Raw genomic sequence first — 19,111 nt, 5'->3', positions numbered from 1 at the left:
GGAGAGTTGGCTGGACCCTTTTATTTTCTCCAGCTGGCACAGGATGAGGAATTGTCTCTGAGTGCAGCAAGGGTCCAGAAATATCCCAAACCCCATGACAAATGGTCTCTGTGAGGGGTTGTTTCCTGCAGGGTGACCATTATTTGCTTGTGACAGGGCATGGACATTTCTTACCTACTTTGGCCCTCCATGCCTTTCTTTCCTGTTAAAGAAGCATCCCCCAGGGCTCCCTCTGCCTGTGTGACTGGCCAGCCAGGGGCGGTGATAACTTTCTATGCATTTATCAGACACTGTGAGGTAACACTGTTGCTGGGAGAGGTGTCTGTGTGGGGAGATTGCAGCTGGAGCTGCAGGGACATTGTGGTAGGAGGAGGCCTCTGGGTGACTGGGCAGGGGGTACCCGAGTCAGGTTGGTGGGTTCTGGAGGTTTGAGATTTTGGGGGGTGGTTCTGATGTGCCCAGCCCTGGGGCTATGGGTCCTGGAGGTGGGTATCACTGAGGATCTGGTGGCTGCAGCACAGCCGGGGTGGGCTTCTCTTGGGAGGCAGGAGAGGGGGATAGAGGGTGCATGGTGCTGTGCCAAGGGCTCTCTGTCTGGGCTTCCCCTACTGGCTCCTGGGATCGTTGCCATGCCCAGTGCACAGAGCTGTCAGGGGGATCCCCAGCTCTAGGTCAGGGGATGCCAGGGAAGCAGAGTGAGGGGTCCTGCTGTAAAGCATCAGGTGGTCCAGCTGGGGGGAGGAGGAGGAGGTCCCAGGCAAACAGCATGGAAGATCCTGCTGGAGGGCAGGTTGGGGTCCTAGGCAGGCAGTGAGGGAATCCCAGGGAGGCAGCGAGGGACTGAGCTTCCAGTGAAGGGTTCTTTTGGGGGTTCTCTGGCCACTTTGGGGTTCCCAAGCTGATAGTAAATGTATGGTGGAGATTCCCTGACCGGCAGGGCTCTGAGGGGTATCGGGTTCCTGGCCAGGGACTCTGGGGGCTAGGTCCCAGCGAATATCTGTGGGGGTCCCTCGCTGGCAACTCTGGATACAAGGGGCTATCTGGGGCCCCGGGCTGGGGGCTCTGATTGCTACTACTGACCACGCTCCTCACTCCTCAGCTGGTGCCAGAATCCTGGTCCAAGCACTGCCTGGTGTTCCCCAGGTACAGCCAATCACCTTGAAAACTTTCTATCCACAGCGAGGGACTGAGTTCCCAGTGGGAGGTCCTTTTGAAGGTGTCCCTGGCTCCTGGGGGCTCTTGGTGGGGGGAATCCTTTGGGTAAGGTAATACCAATATTTAAAAAGGGCTTTAGAAGTGATTCCGGCAATTACAGACCGTAAGTCTAATGTCAGTACCAGGCAAATTAGTTGAAACAATAGTAAAGAATAAAATTGTCAGACACACAGAAAAACATAAATTGTTGAGCACAAGTCAACATGGTTTCTATAAAGGGAAATCATGTCTTACTAATCTATTAGAGTTCTTTGAAGGGGTCAACATAGCGTACTGAGATTTCCACAAAGCCTTTGACAAGGTCCCTCACCAAAGGCTCTTACGTAAATTAAGTTGTCATGGGATAAGAGGGAAGATTCTTTCATGGATTGAGAACTCGTTAAAAGACAGAGAACAAAGGATAAGAATAAATGGTAAATTTTCAGAATGGAGAGGGGTAACTAGTGGTATTCCCCAAGGGTCAGTCCTAGGACCAATGCTATTCAACTTATTCATAAATGATCTGGAGAAAGGGGTAAACAGTGAGGTGGCAAAGTTTGCAGATGATACTAAGCTGATCAAGATAGTTAAGACCGAAGCAGACTATGAAGAACTTCAAAAAGATCTCAGAAAACTAAGTGATTGGGCAACAAAATCGCAAATGAAATTTAATGTGGATAAATGTAAAGTAATGCACATTGAAAAAAATAACCCCAACTATACATACAATATGATAGGGGTTAATTTAGCTACAACTAATCAGGAAAAAGATCTTGGAGTCATCGTGGATAGTTCTCTGAAGACATCCATGCAGTGTGCAAGGGCAGTCAAAAAAGCAAACAGCAAGTGGGTGGTGAAGCACTGCAATGGGTTACCTAGGAAGGTGGTGGAATCTCCTTCCTTCGAGGTTTTTAAGGTCAGGCTTGACAAAATCCTGGCTGGGATGATTTAGTTGGGAATTGGTCCTGCTTTGAGCAGGTGGTTGGACTAGATGACCTCCTGAGGTCCCTTCCAACCCTGATATTCTATGAGTTATAACACATGACCAGGGGTTGCCCAATGGAATTAATAGACAGCAGTTTTAAAACAAACATAAGGAAGAACTTCCTGTGGCAACAAGTTCCACAGGTTGACTGTGCATTGTTTGATGTTGTGAAGGCCAAAAGTCTCTAAGTGGGTTCAAAAAATAATTGGACCTATCCTCCATTACCTTATCTATCAATGGCTATTAGCTAGTATGGTCAGGGACATAACCCCAGACTCCAGATGTCCCTTAACATCTGACTACAGGAATCTGATACTGGACAACTCAGAATTGACCTGTTCTGTTCATTTGTTCTGAAGCATCTGTCACTGGCTTCTGTCAGACAGTACTGGGCTGGATGGACCATTGGTCTGACCCAGCATGGCTGTTCTTATGGTCCAAAGAAGAGGGGGTGATTTAAATTATATCCTGGGAAGAGTACATAATAATATCAGAAGGCCAAAGGTATTTTCACAAAGTAAAATTTTCTTTTCCCAATGGTCATATCTTATGCTTTTATTGCTTAGAAGCATTAGGATCTAGTTGTTTATTAAATATTTTTTAGTAGTATCAAATCTCACATGGAGAATTCTTGAAACAGAATCTATGTCTGCTGTTAGTCATTTTGTTTTTGAAAGCAGAGAACATCTGAACACACAATATTTGTTACTACTTCTGCCTAACTTTTGCATGCCATAGTACTAAGCAGTCTTAGGTCACCTGGGAGCCAGGGTTGAGGCAAAGCCCAATTAAGTCAGTTAGGGTTTTTCCATGGTTTTCAGTGGTTTTTGTGTTGGGCCCATATGCTTAATCAAGGAAAAAACAGTAAGATTATGCAGTATATTAATTACATGTAATTGTTACAACTCAAGGGGTCTCCTTTATTGAAAACATTCAACAACTCCAACTTTATAGTTTTTTAAAGTATGTTTAGTTTAGATAATGTGCAAAGAACATAATGCTCTGATTTGACTTGGCGTTGAGTAAACATGAAATATTTTCTGATGTTTTGTGTCTCCAACAATTTCTATTAATGTCCATCAGTCAGTTAAAAGAGAACCTCTTAACAAGTGGTACAACGTTGCTTTTAAATGGCTGAATTTACACTAATTTGGGAATACTTATCTTTTTAAAACATGTATTCTTATTTTAGTTACAAATGACACTTTCATATCTCATCTCAAAAGCCATTTTAAAATTTAGAAATTAATACAGCCTATAAAAGGTTTTATGTTCCAATTTTTAGAAGAAAAATGCATCTGCTTTATTTTGTTGCCTTCGTATAGGCTGATTAACTTTTTGGCCTTTTTTTTTTCTATAGGCCATTTTTGGCTTATTTTAGTAATTTTTGTGATATCCGGTGTGATATGAAAGTTTGACATGAAATGTTATGAAATAATCCATTTTAATTTTAAGAAGTGCATTTTGAACCTGGAAACCATTATCCTGAATAATTAGCGCTCTGCTCATACGAACTTTATTTTTTCATACTTATTTACATACATTGTTCATCTGTTAGCTTTTTCTTTTTCATGATTAATTTTAATATCTCAGCATTTTTATCTAATTTAACATTTTCATATTTTTAAAGGTCCCCAGGTGCATCCAATTTTTCAACTTTACCAAAGATCTCTCCATCTCTATCAAATAATTATAACAACATCAACAACAGAAAGTAAGCAACATATCTTAAGAATTTTTTTATTTAATTGAAATCTCCCAAATATGATTTGGAAAATGACCTTGTTTTTTTACTTTTTAAGTTAGGGAATTAGTTTTGTTTTGACAGTGCTCTGGTTGTAATTTCTCTATTATTGGTCAGTACTTCTTAATGCGAGTGCTGTATAAACATGATATCAAGAAGTGAAACTCTGTTAAAGATGCTTGGGTGACTCATATATAATACTGTTCAACAGATATGAGACGAAAAAGAACATTGAACGCCATAAGAAAGCGTCTTAAGACTTCCTTTAGAGTTTATCATGTTAAATACATTTTTAAAAATGTACTGATGTATTTGAGAGAAACTAATAAATTAAAGGACTTTTAAAGTGAAGGGAGGCAGTCTCCCCCTTCCCCCCCCCCCCCCCAAAAAAAAATCCCTGTGGATTGTATAATAGTGGACAACATCACACACAGGTTTGAGACCACTGCAATATGAAGACATAATGGTCAGGTGAGACTGACTTATAGTCCTTGAGTTAACATTGATAGTCTCTCTACCTACTGTTGTGCCTTGGTGTTAGAAGTCTGAGATCATTGTGTGAAAAGGATTGTTGTGTTTGGATATTGTAACAATAGATGCTGAGTGAAAACACAGACTTTTAATCTTTCTTTAAAATGTATTTCTTTAAAATTGTCTCCTATCACTTCCTCTTCTCCTTGGGCTGCCACCTTGATGTGGTGGAGAAGCTTGCATATACTTAAGATCCTAAGAGCGATGCTGTCTGGAGTCCTGTACTCCTGGTAGGGTCACCCAGGGCGGTCAGGTGAGATTGCGGTAAGATGATTGTGCTGTAGTTGCACACTCAAAGGAGGATCTTCAAACAGACTTTAATTGCTTCTCTGAAGCTTATAAAAGCCTAAGGCTAACTCTGAACATCAGCAAAACAAAACTTCTCCACCAGACAGTCCCCAGTCAGTCATCAGACCCAGCAAGAAAGATCTGTATCGACAAAGAAGAACTGGAAAATGTAGAATACTTTGCTCATCTTGTCAGCCATCTCTCACAGAGGGCAGACATAGATGTCGATATTCAGCACAGAATTTGCTGTGCCAGCTTTACCTTTGGCAGACTGTCTCAATGGGTGTTCAACAATCACAACATCAAAACATGTAGTAAACTGTTAGTTTACAAAGTGGTGGTAATCCCAACTCTCCAAGGCTGTGAAACTTGGGTGACCTACAGAAAACACCTGAAAAACCTGGACTGTCAGCACCAGCGCTTTCTACGGAAAATCCTCAACATAAAGTGGGAGGATCATTGCACTAATGTCAGTGTTCTCACAGAGGCCAACATCTTCAGTGTTGAGGCACTGATTATCCAGCACCAGCTGAGGTGGAGCGGGCACTGTGTGCGCATGCCTGATATATGCTTATCAAAACAACTGCTGTATGCTCAGCTCGCCAAAGGAGAAAGGAAACGAGGAGGCCAAAAGAAACGCTTTAAAGATACCCTCAAGATAAACGTCATGAGAAGTGGCATCGACAGCACTCACTGGGAGACAGCAGCCCAGGATAGGGATAACTGGTAAAGACTTGTCAGAAAGGGAACATCCACTTTTGAGGAAAATTGCCTTGCCCTGGTCGCAGAAAAACAACAGAAAAGAAAGGAAAGACAACAGTCAAGGAGCAATTTCGGCCCAACCCAGTCTTCCAGCACCACCTGCAATGTCTGCCAATAAGCCTGTGGCTCAAGAATCGGACTCTTCAGTCACCCATGAAAAATAAAACCTGTAAAAGAGATCATCCTTGACCTCGAGGGATTGTTGACGACGATCACTTCCTACTTGTCAGGCATCTACAGGGTGCTGGCACTTTTTGTTCAAAATCTCAGCAGACGTATCAAAGAGACAATGAGTGTAGAAACTGAAGTGTTTTACCCATAGAAACTTGTTCAGGTTAAATTTGAGAGACATAAGAATAGTATTGGGAAGATGATTGTTGCAAGGCTAAATGGAAATGTGGAGTTGACTTTGCTGTTAATCCTGCTCTAGGCTTAATTAGAGTATACTCCAGTCTTTTACTATTTTGATACTAAAACCTGAAAAAGGAGAGATGTCCTTACAATTCTGGCTGATCCCCCCCTTGTGGATGCTTTCCATGCTGCTGTAATAGGCCCAACAGTTCAATCCCGGATTCCAGTCACTGTTTCAAGCTCAGAGCTTCTAGATACACTCTTAAGCACACACACACCCTTAGCTATGGGACTCTTCAATGTAACTGCTTAGGCCCCAAAACTAGTGCTGATCCTCCCCAATAGCAATTGCATGTTCCCCAGTGTTCCATTAAAGCTGTGGGTGCTCTAGATTACTATTTCATCCACTGGAAACTGTGACAGGTAAAATAAGGAGGACAGAGACTTTGCAAAGGAATTCATAAATCAGTCACACTTTACTCATAGACACAGCACAAGAAATAGAGATCTATGAAAAAATAATAAAAATAATAAAACCCTGTCTCCAGTGTCCTTACCTTTTTGAGAGTTCTCTGTGGATGTTCGTCAGTCCTTTCAAGGCCCCAGAACCCTCCTCTCCTCCATCTCTACTGCCCAGTCTTGCCTTTTTGTTCCGGTCAGTGAGAGAGCACCTTCTAAGGGCAGAACTTGTCCATTTATGAAGATCCAGACTCCTCACTGAGATTACTCCCTCAGCAATTTCATGTCCATTCTCAGGTGATTTGTTGCTTAGTTACTGCGCATCTGAAGTCCAGATTGGGAAAACTGGTACCCCTGGGCTACAGCCCTTGCATTAGTCTATGGTACTTCCATTTGAATGGGAAATCATTCAGGTTAGTGGCTTTTGATGGCACTCCATTGTTAACCCTCTACTAGTGAGCCCACAGAGTCTCTGCTAACCTCTCCTGGAAACCCAATATGGAAGTTATATTTTTATATTCTGTTGAAACTTCATATGGCAAAGTACATATCACAAGAAACTTCATGGTTCCCAAGTGTACACAGCATTCATCTCAAGAAGTAAAGGGATTTACTCTAACCAGGTTCCCAGTGTCTTCTGAAGTTTATTGGCTGCAATAATGGTTGTAAAAGACTTTACCACACTTGTTGCCAGACTGTTTATTAAATCAGGCAGCACAGGCATTGCACTAATTACAGGAGCGCTCTCCCCATGGGGAAATGGGGATCACTGAGCAGAATTGACCTGGGGGCAGGGGCGACTCTAGGGATTTTGCCGCCCCAAGCACACCTGCGGGAGGTCCACCGAAGCCACAGGACCAGCGGACCCGCCACAGGCACGTCTGCGAGAGGTCCACCGAAGCCGCGGGACCAGCGGACTCTCCGCAGGCAAGCTGCCAAGGGCAGCCTGCCTGCCGCCCTCGCGGCGCCTGCAGAGCGCCCCCGCGGCTTGCCGCCTCAAGCACGCGCTTGGCGTGCTGGGGCCTGGAGCTGCCCCTTCCTCGGGGGGGAAAGGTCTCCAAACCACTAGAACATACCTCTCTTTTGTGGGCCAGAATTGAGACCAGAAATAGATTCCCTTTTGGAGAAATAAATTAGGACAAATTTTCCTCACAACAGCTCAGCATTGCCAGCTTACCTGAATTTGTGTGTATTTCATTTTTTGGAATACTTTCATTTTATTTTACACTGCCACAGGAATATTATATTTACCATATAATTTTCAGTAGTATGTACCACAAAATACAAAAGGCTATGTTATCACCTTGCATGACTCTCATGTTAAAACAAAAAATCAGTATAAATTTATCTTCATTTGATTAATTGTATCTTAATATAACAAATTAGTTACAAAATAATGTAATCCAGAGAAAATATTGCATATGGTTTAGTCTGTATAAAGACTGATATTTACATCTAGAAGATTTTTGGCTATTTTAATGCTACTTATACTGTTAATATTATGACCCCTGTGTATGCATTATGTCTCAGGTTGATGCAAGGTGCTTTCCCTTAGTGTCTATGTCTAAGGGAATGAAGAGCTTTTTTTAGAAATATGAGGTATACTTGATTCCTGCATGTGTATCTTTGAGGGAGGAGAGGTTCTCTAATTTTTTCTTTGTAATGTTCAAGAGAGCAAATTGTTTTTTAAAATTGGTTTTCTTCATCAGTAGTGAAATACTTTCAGATTAACTCAGAAAAACTGCTGAATTAAAATAGATACATGTACGGAGGAGGACTGAAAGTGGGAGTTCATCTTGTAATCATTTAAATTGTGTATACTGAATACAAGTCTTAAGGGATATTTTTTAAATTAAAAAGTGTCCAGGGTACATCATAAACCACCATCACCCACTTGTATTTTTATGATTATGAGGATTAATTCATTGCACTGCATGTTCTTTCCTTGTCATGTTTTTCTTAGCAAATGACCTTCAAAATCTTGCTCAGGTTTAGTCTAATGTGAAATAATTGAGGTTTGTAGAAATGCTCTTGAATCTTATCCAAAGCTGCTATCATAAATATTTCATATGATTAGTAACTAAAAACAGTTTAAGGAATTTTAATCTTTTACTTGATTTTTTTTTTTAATTCTATGTGTAAGATAAAACTTGCTGTTTTACTGGGCTCTTTTACCCTTCCAGTTTTTTAAAATATGTTTATTTTACTGGGGGGGGGTTATATTTAGTATTTGTATTCTGTCATATGGTAATAAATTACCCTTAACTTAGCTAACATTTTAGTTATAATATAGTCTCCTCCAGTCTCACTAGATAGGTACATGATGGAGCTTTATGAAGTTGGAATGTACTTGCTAGAAGGCATTTTGTGCATTCCTTATTACTCCAGGCTTTTTCCCACATTTGAATGCTGGATTGTGCTGTCCTAGCAGTGAAACTATAAATAGAATTTCTCATGTATCAAGCCAGTGATGTCACGGTGGCCTTGGAAATCTCAGCTCTCACCTGTAACCAAAGCACAACTCTTCATTCCAGTTTCTCCTGTCCTCACTCTCTTACAGTAGCAGAATGCAGAAAGGATATACATGAGATGATTTATTGCTGCTGGTGGTGCCTAAAGTCTGAGTGTTTTAAATTTGATGGAGCAATGAAGAATGGAGTGAGCTGTGAAGCTGCTCCTATAAATCAAGGGTAGAGAGATACAATAGTAGTCTGTTTTGGTTGTTTCAGTGCATGAAAATGTTTGGTTGCTTGCAGGGAAAGAGATCTTCCTTTTCTTTTTGACTGAGATTTAAGATTGATAAGTTCCAAAGTTAAATGCTTCTAAGAAGATATCTAGTTAACAATAGTTACTTTTAATTTTAGATAACTTATTTGATAATTACCAAATATACTGGTTGTACTAAAGCATTATAGGTCATGTGGCTACATTGTGAAAAATGTTTTGTTTTCTTACAGTGTGAAAAATTCAAACTATTGCCTCCCATCATACACTGCTTATAAGAACTATGATTATTCAGAGCCAGGAAGACACAATGAGCAGCCTGGCCTCTGTGGCCTAAGTAACTTGGGAAATACGTGTTTCATGAACTCAGCAATTCAGGTAGGTGCTTCAGAGTAAAGCGAGCCTAACTTATTACTTGGAAATTAGTATTTTTGTATTTTGCATTGAGACACTTGGTTACTGGCAGAACACTATACAATTTGAGAAAATAGCACAGATTATTATGTGGGGAAATTTAGTTTTTGTATCTACTGTTTCCCTTAATGTTGTGCTTTACACATGGAGCCAGTTGCAAAGGGAAACCTGAGTAGGATCCTAAGTAACCCAAGGGATCTCTTGAATAGGATTCTGCACTCTGTTGCTTGGCACTTCGTGAAAAGCACGAGGTGCAGAAGGAAACAAATTCTAATGGTCTGGGTATACCGCAAGAAGGACAAGAGACTTGTTATGGGTTTAATCAGGCCGCAACTTTATTATATAGATGTCTGGGACTACCCGGCAGATAAAGTGTACAGTGCAGGCAAATCCATGCTTATTTAAATCAATTCTCTGGGGCTTTCACCAGACCCCCTTTGTTTAATCCATGCTTATTCAACTCAGTTTTCCAGGGCTTTCACCAGCCCCCTTTTGTTTCCATCCAGGTCCCCCAGCTGACCCATGGCTTGGACCTTACCATCCATCAGCCTCGTAAGAAGGTTAAGGAGGGCTATGAGAACAGAAGGGGTTGGCTCCCTGACATACTGATCATAGGAGTCCCTGAACCCCCCTCCTCTGTTCCGTTCCTTTATCCAGGACCTCCTTTTATGTCCTTTACCTGGCCATTTATCTGGTCACTGGCTGTCCTCCCTATGGAGTACCTGCACTGAACATCCGCCACGAGGAGGTGCCAGCCATTTGCTTGGCTGCCTCTCCCCCAACCCCACCCGGTTCCCAGACATCTGCAAATGGCCTCTTGGCTAGCAGCCCTACTGGGGAGAAAGAACCTGCATTTCTCTGCATTTCTGAAATAGATTACATATAATCCTGACAACAGTACTGTGAGCTAAACAGGTGCTGTGTTATCTGAATCTTATAGATGAGAAAACTGAGACAGTTTAAATGACTTGCCCAAAGCCACAGAGAATTATTTCCAGATTTGTGATTTGACCTTCAGTTCTCTGCTCAGACTCCACTATGCTACTCTTCTCATAAATAGAATAAACTTGGTAGCTAGTTATGAAATTTTTTAAAATGAAAGGGAAGAGCTGCTGGGGGGCTTGTGCCTGTGTGCGCGTGCGGTTCCTATACAAACTTAGAAATGCCCAGATGAGGTGATTCTTCTTTCTCTACTCCCACCAAATATGTACCTTCCTAGATATTTCCTTGCACTATTAGCACTCCACTTGGATTACTTTTACTTCACTTGCACCTGAAATTTTGGAGAGGAGGGGAGAGAACAATGACATCAACATAAAATAATCTTAGATAGAATTAAGTAAACTAGGAGCTAGCTGAAATTTTGCCATACATGCCAAAAAAACAAACAAACCCCAAACACCTTATTACACTTCCAGCGCTTCCAATCAGTATAATCTGAATTTTTGTTTCGTCTGGATGACTGGAAAGTGGTTATTGAATTAGAGTAGTCTTCCTTTTCAGACATTTCCTATCATATTTCATGAGACATCTAATGTGAGCATCTGGGACTGACTATTTTTGATCTGGTAGGTCTAGGTATTAAAATTTGTATTTCAGGTAACTTAGTTGTTTAATGAATCAATTTGTAAAACAAGATATATGTTTACTTCCACTGACTTACAAGATACTATTGTATGTGTTAATCAGAAGATAGCTGTATCTTTGATCTTATTGAGTACTTGTTTATTTCTTTTCTTGGGGGATGGGTGGAGGACTCCTTTGTTCCTGTGCAAGAAGCGCAAGGATTTTCCCTCAGTCCTACTTCGCAGCCATCCTTCCTGAGGAGAACTAGATGGAACTCTGCGTAGCCTGTCAATGCCTCATTATAATCAGATGTGAAAAATGATTGAGCATTGTGAGCCACACCCCTCCACTCCCAGGAGGTGAGCATGTTGCTTTCATGGTGCTTCCACCCTCTGCTGGGCCAGAGATCAGTTAACAGGAAATATAACCCCGATCTCCCTTCTGGCTGTACAGTGCACTACCCCTAGGTGACCTCTTATTGAAGACAACACTTTTATGTTGCCTCAGAGGCATTTATTTTGGCCTCTTGTTACAGTGTTGGCATGATTTGAACCCTTTCACTGGGAAAGGTTAGCTTTAGAGTCAGTACTCATGCAATTAAAGCTTCTGGTGAATTTCTCTTGAGGATATTGATGCCTTTCAACTTAGCTGGAATAACTTAGGAATTTTTTGTTCTTCTGAACAAGATTGAACATGGGAATAAAGGCTTGAGAGTCAGATAATGAACTGACATCTATTGGATTATTTTAACCTTTTATTCCCATCTATATAATTATCCTGTTCTTTCTGAGTGAATAGGTTAATATGTCAGGAACTTTTGAGACTATATTAGCTGCCAAAGGAATGGGAGCTGATCTACTTATAGCTGTGAGAAGTAATAAAAATTTAGCAAGACTAGTATTTTTTTGTGATTTGTGGTAGAAATAAGCCCAAATATTAATAAAACTGTAACCCTGCTAAGACATTGACTTGGTCTACCCTCCGGAGTTAGGTCCATGTAAGGCAATTTACGTCGACCTAATTATGTCAGTGTCTACACTACAGCCTTGCTTCTGCCGATGTAAGTGCCCTAATACACCGACGACATAATTCCATTTCCACGAGAAGGGTTTATGTTGGTGTAGTTAAGGCAATACAGTGTCCATGTAGACACTGGGGGTTACTTACACCAGCTTACATTGTCTGTTGGCTGTCATTCTTGTCGTGTTCAGAGACTAATTACAGCAGTGGCTGTAAGTCAACCTAACCTAGGAAATTTTAAGTTTGTAGTGTAGACGTGCCTACACTTCAACACCTGTTACCTACTTTAACAGTATCTACCATTTTAACTACTTAAGTACTAGTATCTGTCCATGAAATTATTCTAGAATAGTCTATATGAAAATTTATTTTGTTGATCACTTCTAATGAAAACTTAAAATCCAGGGATAGGTTTTGCTCCTACTTTTTTGTTTTTCTCTTAAAACTTTTTAGATATAATATCTTCCTACTTTCCTCCCCCTTTTAAAAAACCCGCTCTTGTAAAAGAAGAATCATAATCTGATGAGGACAGATCTGAAGAAAAGCGTTGTGTAGCTTGAAAGCTCTGCCCTTCCACCAGCAAAGTTGGTCCAGTAAAAGATAGACAGATTGATTTTTCAGGAAAGATACAAAGCTATTTAGTTTGTTTTAGGAAGTAAGGAATGAGTGTGTTGATTGGGAGATAGTCAGTATGAAAGGTTTAGTCTGTCTCTTGCTATTGTGCAATGCCTAAAGTTATTGGATAGGAATGTTTATATAAAAATAAAAGATTAAAAGAAAATAAGTAGTTAAAATGGTTTCCTTTTTAAACTTATTTTGTTTGTATCTTTTATATTTATAAAAGCATTCCTATACAGTAACTTAAGGCATATACACAATCTTAGGCAAAAAGACTAAGAATAAAAAATGAGAATAATATAATATGCAATATAAATATTCCTTTATACGTATAGCTCTTTTTATCTGTAGATCTAAAAGCACTTTACTGTAGACTATATAAAAAATGAAAGCTAAATAGTTGATGATTATATTTTGGACTTTCTTTCCCTCTTCTTTGCAAACTGAATCTTTAGACCCTCAGTCCTAAAAATCATATGGTTGCTTATGGATGTAAATGAGCTACTTGCCAAAGCATATGCAGCCCCGTGGAAGTATTGAATATAGTGTGAGTTGGTAACTAGAATTTTCAAACAGGTTAGTTTCAGCTACAGTCACAAACTCTTTAAACATTCCTCAAGAAGATGGAGACCCAAGAGAGCAGTAGCAAGTCTTAAATGCAGTATTTATTAGTGATTAACTTGATTTTTTAAATTCTTTGTTTATTGATAATGCCAGAGCATTGAAAGAATTAATGATAGACCTGTTTAATTGAAATGTATCAAATACTAGCAGGATCCCAGAAAACATGGCTGTAGTAAACAGCACACTAATTTCAATTAGAAATATATCAATAAGAAAACATGGGCTATTGAGTTCACAAAAGGCAACTCTAACAAATAACAATTGATGTACAGTAAAAGGTCAGGATGCATAGAACACTTTCGGAGAGAGTTTCTTCAGACTTGAAACTTAATGGGCAGAAATTGAATTTCATAAATAATTTATTTTTATGCGTTCCCAAGAGTCCTGCTTAATGTGAAGTAAACAAAAATGCAAATAAGTGAAGTTACTCTTGAAATACTCTGCTACTTCAATCTTCCATCTCTCAATGAAGGCTGCAACAATTTTAGCCTGTTAATGCCAATAGTGCAGTGTCATGCAGTGCAAAATCCTTTTTTTTTTAAATCGTGTCAGTCTTACAGATCAGTAGTAAGACCACACTAAAGAAAGATTGGCATAAAGATTACTTAGTCCATTTCTCCAATGGAATTGTTTAAAGCAGAGGAAGTTATACCTACCAAATTCACAGTCCATTTTGGTCAATTTCATGTGCATGGCATATTAAAAATCATAAATTTCATGATTTCAGGTATTTAAATCTGAAATTTCATAGTATTGTAATTGTACAGGTCTTGACCAAAAAAAGGTGTCCTGGGGGGGTCACGAAGTTATTGTAGGGGGATTGTGGTACTGCTACCCTTCTATGCTTTAGAGTTGCTCCAGGCCTTCAGTTAATGGCCACACTGACAGATCTCTGTTCAGAGCAGTAACCCTGAAGGAAAGATTGAGAACGTTCTTCTTCTTCTCAGAGCTGTATGAACACCCTAGTGACTTGTGGTGAGACTACTCAATAGAAGACAACAGGTAGCAGATTTTGAATTTCACATGTTTGGGGAGGATGTTTTAAAAAACTCCCAGACAACCCTACAATTGCAAACAGATGGAGAGAAAAGGGAGATCTTATTTATTTCTTTTGATTATCAGTTCATTTAGCTACTACTGCTTAACTGGATCAGTAGCCGAGAAACTCTAGATAAAGCCTTCCCCTAAAAGTTCTGTTCATATGTTTAATCAAAGAGATTGGAAAGTGCATTGAAGGTTTCCCCACTGATTTAGAACAGAATTCTAGTGTGACTCTTGTTTAGAATTTTTGTGATTTAATCTGAGAGTGAGTGTTCCCTGAGAATACATAGTCTTTCTCGTAGGCAATGCTTCTTACCAGGCAAATTGGGAGGGATCTATTGTGCATGATGTGTCTAGTTCATATCACATCTGTGAGAAATCTTGCTTTAAGGAGTTGGATTTTGTGGATACTCTGCATAGCATTATGTATTGGGACTGGATTTTTCTCTTAGGGAGCCAAAGAGGAAATATTATCCCCACTTATTTGTCTACAAAGAAGTAAGTAAAAGACTTTATTTGGATTTGGTACTAATTTGGTTTGGTTTGACTGTTCTTCATCATTGACCACAACCAATTGATAAGCCAAAATACGCAAAATCTACCACAATACTAATGATGATCTAGGTTACGTCCCAAAAACTAAATGAATACTTTACATCAGTTTTCAATAGGGATGACAACGTAGAACATGGGGGCAAAGGCAGGTTACCTAATGGAAATGAGTGCATAGAAATGGAAATTACCACATTCAAGGTGGAAGCAAAACTCAAAGAGCTTAATGCACTTAAAACGGGGCTGGATAATATCCAGCCTAAAATACTGACACAAATGGCACATGAAATTGCAAGTTCAGTAGTGAGTATTTTTAATAAATATTTCAAATTGGATGTGGTACCATATGACTGAAGAAGAGCAAGAATAAGAAGTATATTTAAGGGGAAATGCAGTAGATCTAATCTGTCTGGACTTCAGTATAGCACTTGATATGGTAAAACGTGGGAAATTATTAGTTAAACTAGAGAATATGGGGTTTAGGATCGAAACTGTAAGGTGGTTAAGGAAGTGGCTAACAGGGAGACATGGGTTTTCCTGTAAGGAGAATTCTCTGGCTGGTGGGGGGTTACTAGTGGAGTTCCTCAAGTATCAGTCTTGGAACAGATCTTGTTTAATATTTTCATTAGTAACCTTGGCACAGAAAGTAGTAGTGTGCCAATGAAGGGTGCCAATGATGCAAAGCTGGGAAGCATCGTCAATACAGAGGAGGATTGGAATATTATACAGGAAGAATTGGATGACCTTGAGGCATGGAGACAAATAAATTGGATGAAATTTAACAGTACTTAAGAGCCTAATAACAAGAATTTCAGCTATAAACTGAGGCTCATTATTTGAAAGCGGTAGAGGAGAAAGACATGAACCGTAGGAAGACTGAGTCACCAATGTGAAATGGCTGTGGAAAAGGTAAATGCAATACTAGGATGTGTCAGATTAGATATTTCCAGTAGAGGTAGGGTACAGGGCATTGGTAAGACCTCATTTAGAATAGTGTGTGCAATTCTGATCACCATGTTCAAGAAAAATGAATTCAGACTGGAACAGGTGCAGAGAAGGGCTACTAGGATGACCAGAAGAACTGGAAAGCCTATATGAGAGAAGACTAAAAGAGTTTGGTTTAAGCTAAGAGGGTGATATTACTACCAGGCATCCTAGAAATCCTTTTTGCCACACAAAAACACAGAATTTGCATTTTTACAGAGAATCTTTAGATTTAACAATTTGTGAAAAAATAAAAACCTATATTAACTAAATTTTACTGAAAGTACCAGTGTCACTTATTCAATTTGCACAGCCTCCCCCTCTTGTGGTTGATTTTTGATCATGTTAAATTTACATAGCTAAACATACACCAATAAACTGCTTTGGCGAATAGAGGTTACTCAACGGCGTTTAGGGGTTTGTGTTTTAATGCATCTCAAATTTCACTTCAGCCTCCAGACGTGAATAATTAAAGTTCTGAAAAGATGCTGACAACTTTAAAAATCACCCCTAAAGACCATGTCACTGAGTTTGGCAAGGACAAATTTCACGTTTATAGCAATGTGCTGTTCTGTACTGGATGCAACAAGGCTGTAGATCGTTTGAATGCAGACAATTTTAGAACACGTGGAAAGCACTAAACATAAGCTAAATGAAAATAAACTAAAGCAAGAGGCTGAAACAGCAGGGCCATCGATGACCGTAAAGAAACTTCACTGTGACTGGATCATTCTAGCATTTTACAACTGTCAGAGAACAGCATGAAACTGTCACTTTCAGATTTTGTTCGAATGTGTGTAAAAGGCGTTCCTCTGCATAAAATTGATTTACCTGTTGTCCAAGATTTTTTGAGCAAGCATGTTGAGAGGTAATGCCATTCCCAAATCAGATCAATTGTATTCCCGTTATTTACCAACTCTCTTTGAAGAGGACATACAGCACCTTCTCAATGACCTGAAAGGAAACTCGATTGCTGTGATCGAAAAAATAACCGACTTAATTTCATGGCTGGAGCATCTTACATCATCAACTGATAATGTGAATGGATCTGCAGCTGCTCAAAGCGCTGCTGATAAACTGAGACAGTACAACCTAAAAAATAAACAACCAGCAATTGACTTTCTCCATGCTGTTCATGCATTGGCTCCTAAACAAATAGTTGCTGCTTCTACAGATTATGAAACTGAAACCACAATTAAAGCTGTCTGAAGAATGCAACATGGAATGGCTAGTGTATTTAGGGATTGCCAAAGACGTGTTTGGAAACATTGACGATCTCATTTTCTGATGTGTGGCTGTTGAAGATCGCGTTCCCAACCTGGCAAAACATGCAGTGGTTCTCCTCCAACTTGACTGTATATTCAGCTGACATGGAACGAAGTTTCAGCCAACTTGGGGTTCTTTTCTGTGCTCAGCACCAATGTCTGAAAGACGAAAATGTGGCTGGAATGCTACAACTCTATTTTAACAACCAGGACTAATTCATAAAGTGAGTAATGTTAATATAAAAGCAGTTTTCACTTTATTTTTGTGCATTAAAAAAATCTGAAAATACAGAATGCATACAGAAGTATTTGGTATATGTAAGAAATATACATTGCAATTATATTTTATTTCATTATAATGATTGGCACTGTTAGGCTTCGAAGTTACTTTCTTAAAGATTTTAAATATAGCAATAAAACTTGTGTTCAACTGATACCTATATATATCGTGGCTAGGGAAAGTAAAGTTCAGTGTTTCGTTTTAATTGTGGAAAAATGCGGATTTCTGGAGGGCGGTTATTGGAGAATTTGGGGGTTTTTAATGACTGAAAACTAGGATCCCTGATAATTATTCTGTACATCAGAGACGTAAACACCAGGGATCGGGAAAAGCTATTTAAGCTAAATGTTGGCACAAGAACAAATGGTTATGAACTGGCCATGAGTAAATTTAGGCTGGAAATAAGGTTTCTAACCATCAGAGGAGTGAGGTTCTAGAAAAGCCTCCAAAAAACGAGTAGTTGGGGGCAAACAACCAAAGTAGTTTTAAGATGGAACTGGATACATTTATGAATGGGATTATATGACAAGGTTGCCTGCAGCAGGGTACTGGACTAGATGATCCAGGAGATCCCTTCCAGTCCTGTGCACATCAAGTTAAAGATATAGGTTAATAGGCAATATGTGTAAATATGTTTGTTTACTAATTCTTCAGCTATACCAGAACTAAGAACATAAGAGGGGCTGTACTGGATCAGATCAATGATCTATCTAGCCCAGTATCTTGTCTTCTGACAGTGGCTCATGCCAGATTCCTCAAAGGGAATGAACAGAACAGGGCAATTATTGAGTAACTTGTCCCCTGTCATACAGTCGCAGCATCTGGCAGTCAAAGGTTTAGGAACACCCAGAGCAGGGGTTGCATCCTTGACCATCTTGGCTAATTGCCATTGATGGACCCATCCTCCATGAACTTATCTAATTCTTTTTTTAACCCAGTTATACTTTTGGGCTTCACAACATCCCATGGCAACAAGTTCCACAGGTTGACCATTTTGTGTGAAGAAGTATTTCCTTATGTTTTTTGTTTTAAACCTGCTGGCTGTTAATTTCATTGAGTGACAACTGTTTCCTGTGTTGTGTGAAGGGGTAAATAACACTTCCTTATTCTCTACCATCTACAAACTCTTAAGTTGGATCCTGCAAGAATTTGTTTGTCAATTATTGGCTCTGAAATACTAAAACAAAACTGATTAACAAAAAAATCCTGAGAAATCCCAGGTCTGTCTTGTCATCTTCTACTTACTTGGATTGATTGTGGAGAGATACCTCATTCTTTCTTTTAATTTGAATTCAGTTTAGGCCCACCCCATCAAACCAACAAAAAAATAAGGCACAAAAAATGGTTTGTCAAAAAAGAATAGGCATAATTTAAAAAGTAAAATCTCCAGCAGACACAAGCTTCCAAGGTTTCTCAGTGAAAAGGGAATTGTGAAAATGCTAATAGCATTCTACAATTAAAACAAATGCATTTCAATCAGTAAATATTTTGTGTTTCAGCAAATTCAGGAAAGCTGAGTGACTTGCATCTGCAGCATTCCAAAACAAAATTTTATATTAAGTGATAAAATCACTTAGTAATAACAAACATGGGCACAAGTCCAAATAATATAAAGATTGAAACTTAATTTGTTATCCTTTTGGTTTTGTTGACCACACTCCATGTTCAGCTCTGTCTGCACAATCAAACCCTTTAACATTCCAGATTTA

At 39.5% G+C, this 19,111-nt stretch overlaps 1 protein-coding gene across 6 annotated transcripts in view; it reads left to right on the top strand.

Moving 5' to 3' along the window:
- USP15 (ubiquitin specific peptidase 15) overlaps positions 1–19,111 on the top strand; it is a 137,193-nt gene that overhangs the window by 77,635 nt on the left and 40,447 nt on the right. For 3 of the 6 annotated variants that reach the window (XR_005588951.1, XM_039503418.1, XM_039503409.1), the window contains exons 7-8: positions 3,810–3,893; positions 9,272–9,416. Coding sequence is in view for 4 of the 6 variants with exons in the window: in XM_039503418.1 (XP_039359352.1) it covers positions 3,810–3,893; positions 9,272–9,416 (229 nt within the window). In the remaining 2 variants the exon portion in view is untranslated. Of the gene's footprint in view, positions 1–3,809; positions 3,894–9,271; positions 9,417–15,502; positions 15,783–16,309; positions 17,347–19,111 lie in introns of those variants that run through there. The other 3 variants (XM_039503432.1, XM_039503426.1, XM_039503440.1) reach the window with 2 other exon arrangements.

This window comes from Mauremys reevesii, linkage group 1, assembly GCF_016161935.1.
Source record: "Mauremys reevesii isolate NIE-2019 linkage group 1, ASM1616193v1, whole genome shotgun sequence".
NCBI classification, from domain to species: domain Eukaryota; kingdom Metazoa; phylum Chordata; order Testudines; family Geoemydidae; genus Mauremys; species Mauremys reevesii.
The sequence above is the reverse complement of the archived record's forward strand: the minus strand, read 5'-3'. Positions and strand labels throughout refer to the sequence as shown.